A 13883-nucleotide genomic window follows, 5' to 3' on the forward strand; every position below is an offset into this window, starting at 1 on the left:
CGTTGGTTTGCGGGCTTACATAACGTCACAGGATAAATATCATGGCAATGGAATAAGAATATTTTTTCTCTCTTTTTTTATGCAGGTTGTGAATTGAAGACCTGGCAACGATGGATGCTTGCAGATGTTTCGTAAAGCCATGCAGAAACATAAGCCTTAATGTATTTAAGAAGTACGCGCATTAGAAATACTGTAGTTTGTATTTAATACAAATATTTATATCTTGATGATGCAAACAAAATTATTAAAAAGCTAATTTGGACTTGCGTTGCAAACTTTGGAAATGATGTTTTGATTTTGTTATAATACTTCGTTCTTCGGAAAACATTAAAACGGAACGTATACAACAAAATAATGCTTGTAAGTAACAATATTTGTACTAAAGCAAAGAAGCCAGCAATGTTAAAACGAATTGTAAATAATTCTAAATAAAAAAAGAGATCTTTTACGTTTACTACAGAACATATACTGTACCCAGTGGCGTATTTAGGGGGGTGGCTTCCGGGCTTAAGCCCCCCCGAAATCTTACTTACTATAGTAAAATATATGAAATATCTTGCAGAATTTTCACATTTTCAGGCAAAGCCCCCCCCCGAAAGTTAGCAAAGCCCCTCCCGAAACAAAATCGTAAATACTCCACTGACTGTACCTTATATTAGTAGACCCCCTATGCTATCTTCTTGACCACTTTTGATACTTGAACAACTCACTTACATTATTAATCAACAATACGCATTAGTCTAACAGAAGTGTGATTTGTTACAAATTCGTAGTATCGAACTGAAAAATTTCAAAATTTGTCTAATATTTACCAACAAACGTCTATTTATTAAAACCGATTTAATCTATAAATGTGTGAATTCATTTAGAACTAGCAAATATAAAATTACTATTCAAAATTTAGCATTCCAGCTACAGAATAAGAGCAATTTTGGAATCCAAGGTAAAATCTAGGAATGAACATATCCAGATTTACGCTACGCTTGCATCTGTATAAATGCATTATTATTATTATTATTATTATTATTATTATTATTATTATTATTATTATTATTATTATTATTATTATTATTATTATTATCCAGAGTGCCAGACTTTCGTGATTTTCTAAAATATGCATTGTTGTTTTCGCATATTTGTTTAAGTATCTGCTAATCAGCTTGTGTTTTTAACATGTAAAGGGAAAGATCTTATTAAAGCACGTAGTAAATGAAATTAATATTTTGCTAAATACACAAAAGAATTAATATTTTCTAACTCAGGCTAAAATGTGAAAGGTTTTCAAAGCTGTAACTTATTACCAGTACAGAATATTCATTATCCGAATAGACCTACTATAGATACGTCATTTAATAACTATTATACGGACGATCGATGCCTATGCAATTTGATTATTCCGTGAAATTAGTTGAGCTAAATTAAATTAAATCACGGTTTAAAAATCTTTTCTTATTTCATTTCTGTTTCTAAAATTCAGGAAGAACAAAGATATGTGTTGAGATTTCAAACTGGTATGCCCGAATGGTTAGCACCTTCTGAGCACGCGGTACCCGGTTCGATTTTTCCGGTGGGGCAAGAATTTCAGTTCTTGACTCATTACCTTCAAGAAACTGGGTAGTCACTTGAACTGAAAGCAAGTGAACTCGGAGTCTAGAAGCGCCGAAATAACCACGGTAGTAGCCGATTTGTTAAGTATACTGTCTCGCAATTAAAAATCCTTAAGGTAGCCATAGCAGTTTGTGTGACGGAAACATACAACAGAGTCTGAGATTTACATAATGATCTAGCATAAGACACTGAAAATTTACTATGTAGCAAAACAGTATCCTCGAAATTTTGCGAATGGACTTAGAAATAAGAGTAAACACAAGGATACAGAATTCATACCGGTGTTTTAAAAATGTAAACAATAAATGGAATGTCAAACAAATCGACTTCCATAAATAACATTTTTTTCTCTCTCTCTCTCTGTATGAATAGATTATTGTACATTTCATGCAATCTATGATTCCACCATTACATACTGCGAAGGCTCATGTTCCAATAAGGTTTTCTTAGTTTAGCTAATTCATTATTAACGTGAAACTATTCCTCAGATGGTGTCTAAGAGCTTTCAGGAACGTCACGGAATGAAATCAACTGGACATTTTATATGAAAATTCACTTTATGTGATTTAACCAGATTACCATTATACCATAACTATTTGAATACTAAACTACATATCCACGGAATGCAGTACACATGGAACAATTTGTGAGTAAAATAAACACCTGCATTCCTTTTCTGGGTTTGTTGCAGACGAATTCTTTTCTAGGATCTTAGAAATATGCGTAAAATTAAATAGTGAGTTTCGGCAATTATTACAAATAATAATAAAAGAGTTTTCTGTAGGAATATGAGGATGTAGCAATCATACCGGTGTTTTCAAAAATATAAACCATCTCATCCAATGGTTCTCTAAATTCTCATGATTCACAGCACTCTTTAAAGTGTCCTAAAGACAAAGCATACGCTTAAATTATATCAAAATACTAACATCAAACACTCTTGCCCCGTAAGGCATGTATGCTGTTCCAGAATGCCGCGGCGCACAATTTGCGAATCTCTTTACGGTGTGTTGGTAAGTTTCCAGTAAGATTCATCCGTGACTTGTCCACTTTATAGCTCAAACAGGATCTATTCCAGGAACCGAATCTTTCCACGAAAAAAAAATACGTTAATTTACGGCATTTACTATGTCAACACTGTTCACTGGATATTTAGTGTTTTGTCAAAATAAATAAAATACACGAATTACACAACAGTCACAAAAAAAAGTAAGCATGAACTACCGTGAACACTACAAATTCCGGTATACCTTTTTCCATGTATACCTACCTTATTATTATTATTATTATTATTATTATTATTATTATTATTATTATTATTATTATTATTATTATTATTATTATTATTATTATTATTATTTAAGTGTAGATACGTATATAAATTTCTGCAACTAAAAGAACTTAAATTTTTTAATCGTGAAACTCGATGAAATGATCACAAATTTTTGTCTTAGAATTATAGATCTCTCTTTGATTTTTCAAATAATCATTAGTTGCTTTTATACACAAGCAGATACTACATCCACATTATCTAGATTTAATTTATCTAACCTTTTAAGAAAGTAAGTTATTAGTTTGTTTGTTTGTTTTTTTTTTCAAAAAGAAAATTAAAAACTAGTATAACACATGGAAAAATCTTTTGATTTATATGACTTAAAATAGATTTTAAAAAAATGATATTTCTGTGTGTTAGAACATAGTTACAATCTGATACACCTTCCTCATCCCGCTTGTCTAGTGGCTAGCGCGTATGCGTTTGGGTGCGCTTGGTCCTGGGTTCGATTCCCGATGGGACAACATAAAACATAGCTATACTTTCACAATTCATTTTCACTAATCTTTCGTCTCTTTAAGCCTAAAGGGCATAAACGTAGGACGTTAAACTAAACATTTGATTTCATTTCATGATTGAATCGTAAAACTGCACAGAATTAAATATTCGGGGCTGATGAAAAAAAATAGGCCTGAATCATTCACTCTGATAACTCTCATTCGTTCTACACAAAATATCAAACTTGACGTAAGAACCAAAAAAATAAATAAATAAATAAATAAATAAATAAATAAATAAATAAATAAATAAATAAAATCAATTAGCCCTATTCTGGTGACGCGTGAAATCAAAACACGCACTGAAAACTTTTTTGTTTTTAACCCACTGAAATGTTATTGCTTTTCTGTTGGGAAACAACGACTGACTACAGTTGACGAACCTAAGAGGAATTAACTATAGTGCATATTATTTTATGCAATCTTGAGTTCTTGATTAGATAATTACATTTACTATTTCACTTACGACTCATTACTTCAGATCATTATTATTATTATTTCTAGATTTTGTTAAATTACTTCGATCTTTGAAGCCGAAATTAAAAGAAGAAAACTAACGCTGTTTTTTTTTATTACACACACACATGAAAAACGCACACATAACACACATCAGTGTTTCAATTTTTTTTTAAATGCATAATCTGAGTTGTGTGTTAGAAATGTGAAATATATAACACGGTAGTAACTAAATAAAGTTTTGATTAGGATTTAAAAAAAAAACATTAAGAAGAAAATTACATTTACTCTATTTAATTGAAAGTTACGCGAGCGATATGTTAAAGTACTACATCCTGTTTTCTGTGGATTACGATAGCACGTGTTCCTTTTCTCTCCTGTTGTTGTCACATGTCATTTGTTTTCATTTTGGAGGAACATCCAATATGATCTCACATTCACAAAAGAAAAATATTGACACACACATAAAAATAAATAAAATAAAATAAAATAAACAGCACATGAATTACTCACTATTTCCATAATGTCAAAACTTGTGGCAAGGGATGTTTACGTCAAACACCTACCTTTCATCTCTGGTTTATCCTTCATCTTCACGTCTTCCCTAATCGAAGGTGGTGTTCCTGGAGGAGTCTGGTACAAGTCCTTCCCGGGAGGTGAAGCTATCCTTGGGGATGACTGATAATTGTCCTTGTGCACAGGCGGTGAGGGTCCTCCCTTATCATCAGGGGCGGGAATAGGACCCTGCGCGGGGGACACTCGAAACGACTGCATCACTCTGCTCACCACGAAGGCAACTCCACAAGTGATTCACGAGGATGCTTAGAATTGTAAGACCCGTTCCCTCGACACAATTGACGCCCAACCGCCAGGAGTCCAATTGTCATTGGCTAAGAGAGGCGGAGTTTCTAAATCTCTTTCCACGCCTACCTAGATACAAAATCCACTGCTGAGTCGCCATCTTCCACGCGGTTGGGTGTCACGTGACTGCAAAAGACCAGCGGCAAAAAGAGAATAGTTAAAAAAAAGTGTCGATCGGTGTTTGCTCATCCTATTGTGTGATTACAGAAGTTGAAGAGAAACAGATGCGTCGTTGCCAGCTCAGGGAAAACTTTACTTAGTCCAGTTTCTTCGCTTGTTTTTAAAAAGGATACCGGTATTGATGGGAAAGTCACATTCATTTATGTAATATATATAGGCTATATAATAGCGCATTTAGGGAGCTATCGGGATCAAGCCTCCTTCCACCGAAATAAATTTGTTAGTTTTTCGGATTTCACGTACAACAATAATCCTTCTTACCATTTCTAAGAATTTGATTGACTTTCCATTTTCTTATGCTCTTTATTCAGAAATAATACTGTATTTCTCAAATTTAATTTCATGAATATTCATTTTACATTGTTTAGTTATAAAGAAAGGTAATGTTTGAATTACAGAAAATCAAGAGGTGGAATAAGTAGCCCGGGATGTTAGGTAGATCAAGAGGATGCTTCCTTTTTCTTCTATGTATAGAATAGAAGGTTAGATTCACTGCTAAAATTTTTGTGTGTATCATATCACATAAGATTTACCAGTCTGCAATTCTTGGAATTAAAACTGCAATCAGTATATTTCAACTTCAACTTGTCTCAACTTTTTTTTTTTTTTTTTTTTTTTTTTTTTTTAGGTAAAACCGTGAGCACACAAAATAATATTTCCATTTGTTTTCCTAAGATGAAATCAGTTAAGTTGAAATGAGATTACAACTATTCAACATGTGTTTACAGGAGCGTCATTTCAGATTTGCCTATGATTCTTCACCGAGTTTCACGTTTTTTCTTAGTATTTTTTTTTTCTATATTAGTAGACAATCGATTAAAATATATTTAATTCTCAAACTCAGGTGGGAAATTCCCTGTGCTTCCTCAATACTAATTCGCTTAATTTATCAATTTCTCATCAGTTACTCGAAAATCTTACAAGTATGCATGTATTTGAAACCCTTCCATGGAAGAAAGGATAAACGACGTCTCCAATACTTCCACACTTTTCACTGCCACAAGTCTGTGTCACATTTTACAGTCAGGAATCGTGTTGACTAACCTTAATCAAGCTCACAATAGCTCAGATTCGCACTAAATCGTGCTTGGGTTCGCTATTGTCAACAAGAATGGCACTCATTAACCTTAGTGGAGTCAAGCCGCACTATGGCTCGAGATTGCTTTTCTCCGTGAAGATCACATCACATTCGCCCCTTCTCACGCACACTTGGACTCGGGCTCTGACACGCTATTCAAGACTCGTGCTCAATTAAGGTCTAGAGTCAAGCTCGCGAGTTTGGACTTATGTAGTCTGTGACACCGAGATTTAATATTTCTTAAAGTTTTAGAGCAATTTTAAAGTTTGTGTCACCTTCCTTTCCGTTAGAAATATTCATCGAAAAAAAGAAAGGTAATTCAACGAGATATTCAATCAAATTGAGACGGGAAGTAAATAGCGAAAAACGAAATATATTTCAAATGTCTAATGTTTACGGAGAAATACGTAAATAAAACTATTGATACTCCATCCGTACTTTATTTTATTCGAACTGACGTTTCAAAAGTAACAGACTGCTTTTATCTTAAAAGTTTCATGGTGAATGAAGTCAATTGTCTTTGAAACATCAGTGCGAATAAAATAAACTACAGACGAAATATTAAAACTTTTATTTATTTAATCGAAAATAAAGTAGGGTATATTTAAAATTACGTTTCTTTTTTTTTTAAAAAAAAATATTTTATCTTCAAATTCAATTAAGCTAAATTTACAAATTTAATAACAAGTTTGTTAATCAACATAACAACCTTTACTTCTGATTTATACCCTTCTTCTATACCCTCTATCAGGGCGTACCCACAGGAGGGGTGTCCACCGGGTCCGGATCCACCCCCATCCCTCCAAAAAAAAACCTTCCTACCTCAACTTTTTTTTTTGGTCCCAATGCTGCCGATCAGCCAGCAACCGTTAGAAGGTTGCGCCTTCTGTGCGGTAACCTACCTCAACATACATCTATACACTTTCATAATAAAACTATACTTGTTTAACAGGGAAATGATTGACGTAGCATGAAAATATGCTCTTACACCTCATTTGTAGTTTTTCTCATAAAAACAATCTAGTTCTATTTTTTTTTCTGAAAATATTGGTGGAAGTATTTTAGGATTATTTATCATCCTTTCGAGTGACGAATAATACCCATTCTATACTTCATAGACGGAATGGCTTGTATATAGCATTGGACTCCTCCCAACAAAAAATTCTGTGTGCGCGCCTGCTCTCCATTTGTATTCTATTTATGCCTTTTTGACGAAACTTGTACAGCTGATTTACTCTGCAATAAATAATAACTAACAACAATGGAAAAGAAAGTACAACGAAGTCGGCCAAAGGTCTGGCATTCGACTAGTGGAACTAAGGAAACCCTTAAAAATAGACCTACCTTATGATGACCAGCCATTGGGCTTGAACCCACAACTTCACGACTGCAGCCATCTTCCTGGTGTAATGGATGGATACTTTTGCTAGACTATTTTCCAATTCGAGACGAGACAACGAACATGATTCTTCTCTTCTTTTCAAGACGAGACGAGAAATTTCTCGACTCTTGTAGGCAACACTAGAGCCATTCTATTTCAACTGTGCCCCCTTTTTGGTCTGCTGTCGATGTGTGTGTTCCTGTACCTCCCTCGAAAGAGGAGAGACAGCGTTGACACACTGAATTATTTCACGGACTTCGCCGTGCTCTCTCTTGTTAGCCATGCTCTGTAGCCTGCGATCTTCACTCGTCAAGATCAAACAACTGAATGACAAATTGGCAACACAGCTGAGGTCTTTCACTTTTTTCCACAAGAAAAGGGAGGATGGGGCCGAAGTATGTTTCGCATATTTTCCGAGGGCACACCTGAGTTATACAGGCTCTAGTTCACCCAAGTCTTAGACCTCAAACACTTTTAATGTTACATGTTTCATAATATAAAAGCTATAAACTGACGTTAGTAAGTGATTATACGAACAAAATGTTTAAAGACACGCAAGTAATTATACAATATATTTCAATAATAAATAGACCCGGTTTACATGTTGCTATATATTCTACCACACCCTTCGTGAACTTCTCGCAATGTGGACGGATTCTTGTAACTTCTAGATCAAATTAAGAGAAAAGGCATAAATTTTGAACATAAATTTACCGAACGAGACGAGATAAGAGAACCTTATTCCTCGTCTCGTCTTATCTCATCGGTAGGACGGCACAGTGGCTCAGTGAGTTCTCTCTGCTGGTCTAGTGGCTTGTATGTACATTTTTGGTGTACATTTCCCCGGATGCGATTCCCCGTGGGAGAGTCTTTGCAATTTTAACTGTCCTCGATGTTTCTTTATTCGTGTTCCTGTTCTTAAAGGTTAATGGAATAAGTAAAAATAGTGAAAAGTAGGGGAATTAAGTTACTAACGAACGTTCGGTAAGTCAGTTATCTTTTGTTTTTGTTTTTTTTTAATGTTTTAAAGCGCTTACCTATGGTGCGTGAGGACCCTGGTTCGATCCCCTGCTAAGTAAGATTGTGATGGACAACATCGTGTCCGTGAGTTTCCTCGCGCTACTTCCGTTTCCTCCCACTTTTTATTCCACCAATTCTTCCATCATCATTCACTTGTCTTAATTATCTTTTTCCCTTAGCCTAAAGGGCATAGGTAATCATGAGACGTTCAACTGAAAGATTTCATTTCATTTCATTTCACCTCGTGAATAACATGTGGCTTTGGCGCAGGAGATCCCGGGTTCGATTCCCTGAGGGAAAACATTCAACGTATTGAATGGTGATTCAGATTTCACCTTAAATTGTAGGTTCACGTCTCACATAGCCTTGATGCTGAAATGCGACACTGAACTCAAAGAAACTCACAAAGGCGAAGCAAGAACGCTAACCAGTTTTTTTCTTTATTTTATTTATTTATTTATTTATTTTCGTTTTTGAAAGTACACCTTAACGAGGACTTTGTCCTCTTATATTGCTTCTTATTATCCTGTTCTATAGTAAACGAAGTTCAGGTCATCAAGGACAGGAACACAGAACATTGGATTACAGTTTAAAATGAGTATGTTTTTTAGTGGGACTCAAACTTTAAATCGCATAAATTTACCCTTGCGATTCGAAGCAAAACGCCCGACACCAGGATCTGTCAACTTCTTCCTTATGTTGCCATTATGTGCTGATGAATAGGTACAAATCTGAACTGGATAGGGAGAAATGCTGCAATGAACGGTCAACGCTATTACGACCATCTTGGCATTCTATAATATGAGTTGCATGATTTCGTGTTCGGGGTTTCTGATAGGTCTACTAACATCAAGTGTAGCAAATTGTTCTTTAGTTCAGCACTACTTTTTAAGCAAGTTTACAACTACAGTACTATACTGTATATACTAATAAGAAATTGAAATAATGTTTATCCTTTCTTAAAGGAAATGAACTTTGGGTTTCATCAAATAAATAATTAAATAAAAATAAATTTCTTGTCAAATTGGACTTTCCCTATTACAGAAACAATAAATGATAATAAAATTAAATTTTTACGTAGTTTTGCGCTGCATGTTTTCACTCTTTCAAAATTAAAGTACCGCTAATTTTAGATTTTTTCTGTAATATCTTCAAAACAAATAAAAATATTCGAAAAGCAGAAACGTAGTGAACTAGTCAATATGATTTTGGATGTGATATTTTTACCACAATTCTCCTATCTGTCGATTCCCGGCGGGAGCTCATGTGGTTCGGATTCCACGTTAATCAGTAGGTCCACGTCTCATATAGCCTCGCTGCTGAACGGGACGTTAAACTCAAAATCAACTCAACTCAATTCTCCTATCTGCTTTTGGCATGCCGCTATTTACAGAACCCGCAAAAAATACTAAATCTATCTACAGTTGCAAAGCGAAAGCAAATAAATGAGTTGTGATAACGGTATCACATACAAAATCGTATTGTCTAGTTCACTATGTTTCTTCTTTTCGAATATTTTTATTTGTTTTGAAGATATTACAGAAAAACTCTAAAATTAACGGTAGTTTAATTTCGCTGTAGTGAAGACCCTTAACGAAAGTGAATGATTATAGCTAAAATACCTCGTGGTGGAATGAGAAAGTTGAGGAAACGAGAGAACTCAAAAAAAAAAAAAACACGAACATAATGCAGTTCAGTACGAACTTGTATGATCGAGGATTGAACCAGAGACCTTCTTCACAAGAGATGAATCCTCAACAAGTTTTTGCTTTTTTTAACAAAAAGAAAGAAAACTTCCGACTTGTTAGTTTCGATTTCTTTTTCAAAAAAAGCAATTTTTCAGGATTAGTGGTCTGGACAGGACACGACCCCTGAAACTTACAGCATAGTTGCAAATCGATAGTTCCAAATCAATAGTTACAAATCGATAGTAGATACAGTAGTACAAGTTTTACTATTACAAGTACTAGTACAAGTCTACTACAGTAGATACAGTAGTAGATAGTAGTACAAGTTTTCTAGAATCTAAACATGTCAATATCAGGGGTAAAAGTGGACTTGAAAAGGTAGGAGGACGCATGACGCCACGCCATTTCTAGTGCTTATTTTTATCCATTGTAATTTTTAGGAAGCGGAAGGATGCCATAGATATTATCTGGAAGTGAATGAATGGCATCCTCGCGCGTTCTCCCTCACTTTTATCCCCTGGTTAGTATTTATCAAGGATTTACGACAACAAAGCAGCTAAATTTTTTCTCCAAGTACATTCTTGGTTTGAAATTTTAGGTCTACTTGTTTTGGGTTTAACATTCCATTTAGTTGTTCAATCTAATGAGACGTGGCTCTTCAGTTTATGGGACTCGACCCACATACTTGTATAGACTATAGTTTGTTTCTTCAGTTGAAATGCAATTCGTATATGAAGAGTGCCTTCTTCTATAGAAATATATACGGTAGCTTGTACCATAAGTAAGTCCGAGAGATGTTGCGGAAAGTAGACCCTATTCCCGATAACTAAATGGCCAACCAGGACCCTCGTTTCAATCAAATGACAGTCGCTTATCAACTCTACATGGAATCTTAGTTGCCATAGTTCCAAATGCTGTCTTTTAAGTTAATGCTTGATTTCCTGTTCCTAACACCAGCTTCTTTGTTCTTACATTCGGTGCAACGACATTGCACAAATTTTTCTAAGAATTGGATCGTTGATAATCTCTGTAATTTACGACTTATTAACGAGGAGCAGAAATTACTGAAATTGTGCAAATTTCCACCGCGACGTTGCTAACAACAGGATTCAGGAAATTGTGTTAAATGTTGCACAGAAGCAAAATGTATAAGTGTCATTCCTTTGTAAGGTATAGTTGTATTGCAGTCTAATATTTACAAACCAATATATATATATTTACAGAACATTTCATGTTTACATTTTGAAGCCCTCAAATTTAAATCCTACAGCTTATAAAATTGTCATAGGTGCCTTCTCATGGTTTATCTGTGACTCCTAAACTCATGTCAACGTATTTCCTCATGACGAACTCCCTCCTTTTGACTTCTGCTTGTCCTTGGAGCTTTGAAATTCCTTTCATTATGAATGTCATTTTTATGGCAGTTTCCGTTTGGATCTCTAATAAAACAGAAATCACCGTATGAACATCAGAAGCAGGAAAGTAAAATTAACTATTGTAGTGTCTATGAAACCCTGGAAAATGTAAAACTGGCCAAAACTGGAAAATGTAAACAAATCCTTATCTATGATTGGTTGAATGCCTATTTAAAGGGAGCTTCTAGAAATATTTATATTTCATTTTATTTTATGTAACTTTGTTTACCTTACGTTTTTTCTATAACTATTTTCTTACAGTTAGATATGATACAAAGAATTATTGACTGGGACATGTTCCCCCGTCCCCCTTTCTAACGACGCCCGTGCACACATATAATAATGATAACTGAAAATGCTGTTTTCATCCATTACTTTATATTTTCCCCCCTAAAACGACTTGCGTTTTGATGACTGTTTTTATTAGTCGAAATGCTTATGATAGTGATGGCAACGTTGTACAATATTTTTTTGCGCAATTTCCAATCTTGTTGCCTGCTTAATAAGGCTTTATCTGTGTCGACAGATAAGCGAGTGAAAGTTTGCGCAATTTCAGTGCATCCCTCACATTGCCCGACGTCTGTTTTATATTAGCCATAATAATGGGAAGAAAGGACAGACAGTCAAGGGCGCTCACATTGTGGTTCCCAAGGGGGGCAAGTATAAGCAACGTTTCAAATATAGTTTCAGATTTTGCTGTAACTAATGTAAAAATCCTATTAGGTTTTCGATATTCCCAAGTACAATTTTCTCTTAGGGGGGGCGAGCGCCACACCATGCCCCCCCTGATGGGCGCCCTTGCAGACAGTGGGTGTTAGAACGTTGTAATTCCGCAAATGCGGTCAAAAGAGGAAGAGGGAGGAAGGGGCGCTGTTGTAAAAATGAGCATCGGAACTTGAAAGAAATTTGCGAAACTGCACTTCTGTTGAGTGAATGCACTATATCTACACCTATTTTCACCGGGCACTTACAGTTTCAAATATACAAGATATAAATAAATGGGGGTTCAGAGCATGAAAGAATCAACTCCAATTAAGAAAGCTGTGAGAAAAGGAAAGAGACAAAGTTTGTTTTGTTTTTGTATTTTGTTTTAACAATATCTAGATATGAACCTTTGAAGTGGACTTGGTTCCCTTATGGACTGAACGCACCATACAATAGGATTACTCTATTGACAACTGTCTGTTTAACTGAGGGTCATTTCAACAGCAAAGTCTTAAAAAAAATTTAGGCATCATTTTCTTTTATGAATACAAAATGAACAACATTTGGAGGACCCAACGAATGAATAACTGCACTAAATTCCAGACCATTGGTAATTGCATTCTTGGTTTGGAAAGAAAATGATGCCAAGAACTTGTGACTCACTAATCTGAATAACATTGCGATTGTATTGCCAACCTTTTAACTTTAGGCCAATGCTGTGAAGTGATTTTTAGTTTGCTCATCGTCTCCAATGTTTTGCACGCAATTGTCGATTTTCGCAAGAACTTATTTTCAGTTTTATTTATATTATGCAACATTTCACCTGTTCATTGTTCATCTAGCATATCAAGATTTTTTTCGAAACACACACCTTCGACATAAGAAAAGACTGAGTGGAATCGTTTTTATTTCTCCAGCTCCCGTTTCCATTTGAAGCAACTGGCCTTGGCCAGCATATTCTTCTGATTTTTATTTTCTTTCAACCATTTTACTGGGCGAAAAATAAAAACATTCTTTATTTATTACAGAGTTACAGTTACTGAATAGGCTTTAGGTTCTATTATGAATGATGTTAAAGTTTACACCTGTTAAATATAGAAAGAAAACTAAGAAGAAGACGTGGCAGCGTTTGTGTTTTCAAACTGTAATCCGCGGTCAACATATGTTCCTCGATATCTGTTATTATAGCTCTCTTAGACTGAACATTCATCCAGAAAAGGCAGCTAAATTAAATTCGAGAAAATTGTGTACCATTCAATGTAGTTCAAAATCTCAAACAAAGTTTAGAAATTATATAATGCAATTGTTCTTTATTTTTCCTCAATTGTTTATTAAAATAGCAACTGAGTTTAGATTCACAATGTGAAACTGTGGCAGACTTCCAAACTATGTGAATTCAATACTCAAATTTGAAGTAGTCCATGAGTGATTCAGAAAAAAATGCCAATACTTGGTCAATAGTACTGCAAACATTCCGAATTGTTTATCATTAATGTACTGATGTTTAAGTTATAGAATGCCACTTCTTTCACCTTTCTATCTCTTCTCGTTCCAGAGTAAGGCTTCTTTCACATTATCCGGCGATTTGCCAGATCCGTTTCCGGCAGTTTGCCGGATGAAAAGTGTACCCTTTCATATTATCCGGCGTTTTGCCGTGGATG

At 34.9% G+C, this 13883-nt stretch overlaps 1 protein-coding gene across 1 annotated transcript in view; it reads right to left on the minus strand.

The window, feature by feature from the left end:
* Positions 1–4748, minus strand: part of eve (homeobox protein even-skipped) — a 45871-nt gene extending 41123 nt beyond the window's left edge. Inside the window, exon 1 of the mRNA XM_081735656.1 lies at positions 4461–4748. Coding sequence (XP_081591782.1) covers positions 4461–4668 — 208 coding nt within the window. The 5' untranslated portion in view covers positions 4669–4748. The remainder of the gene's footprint in view (positions 1–4460) is intronic.
* Positions 4749–13883: the final 9135 nt, after the last annotated feature.

Source organism: Thermobia domestica, chromosome 13 (genome assembly GCF_964235325.1).
Source record: "Thermobia domestica chromosome 13, izTheDome1.hap1.1, whole genome shotgun sequence".
Lineage (NCBI taxonomy): Eukaryota > Metazoa > Arthropoda > Insecta > Zygentoma > Lepismatidae > Thermobia > Thermobia domestica.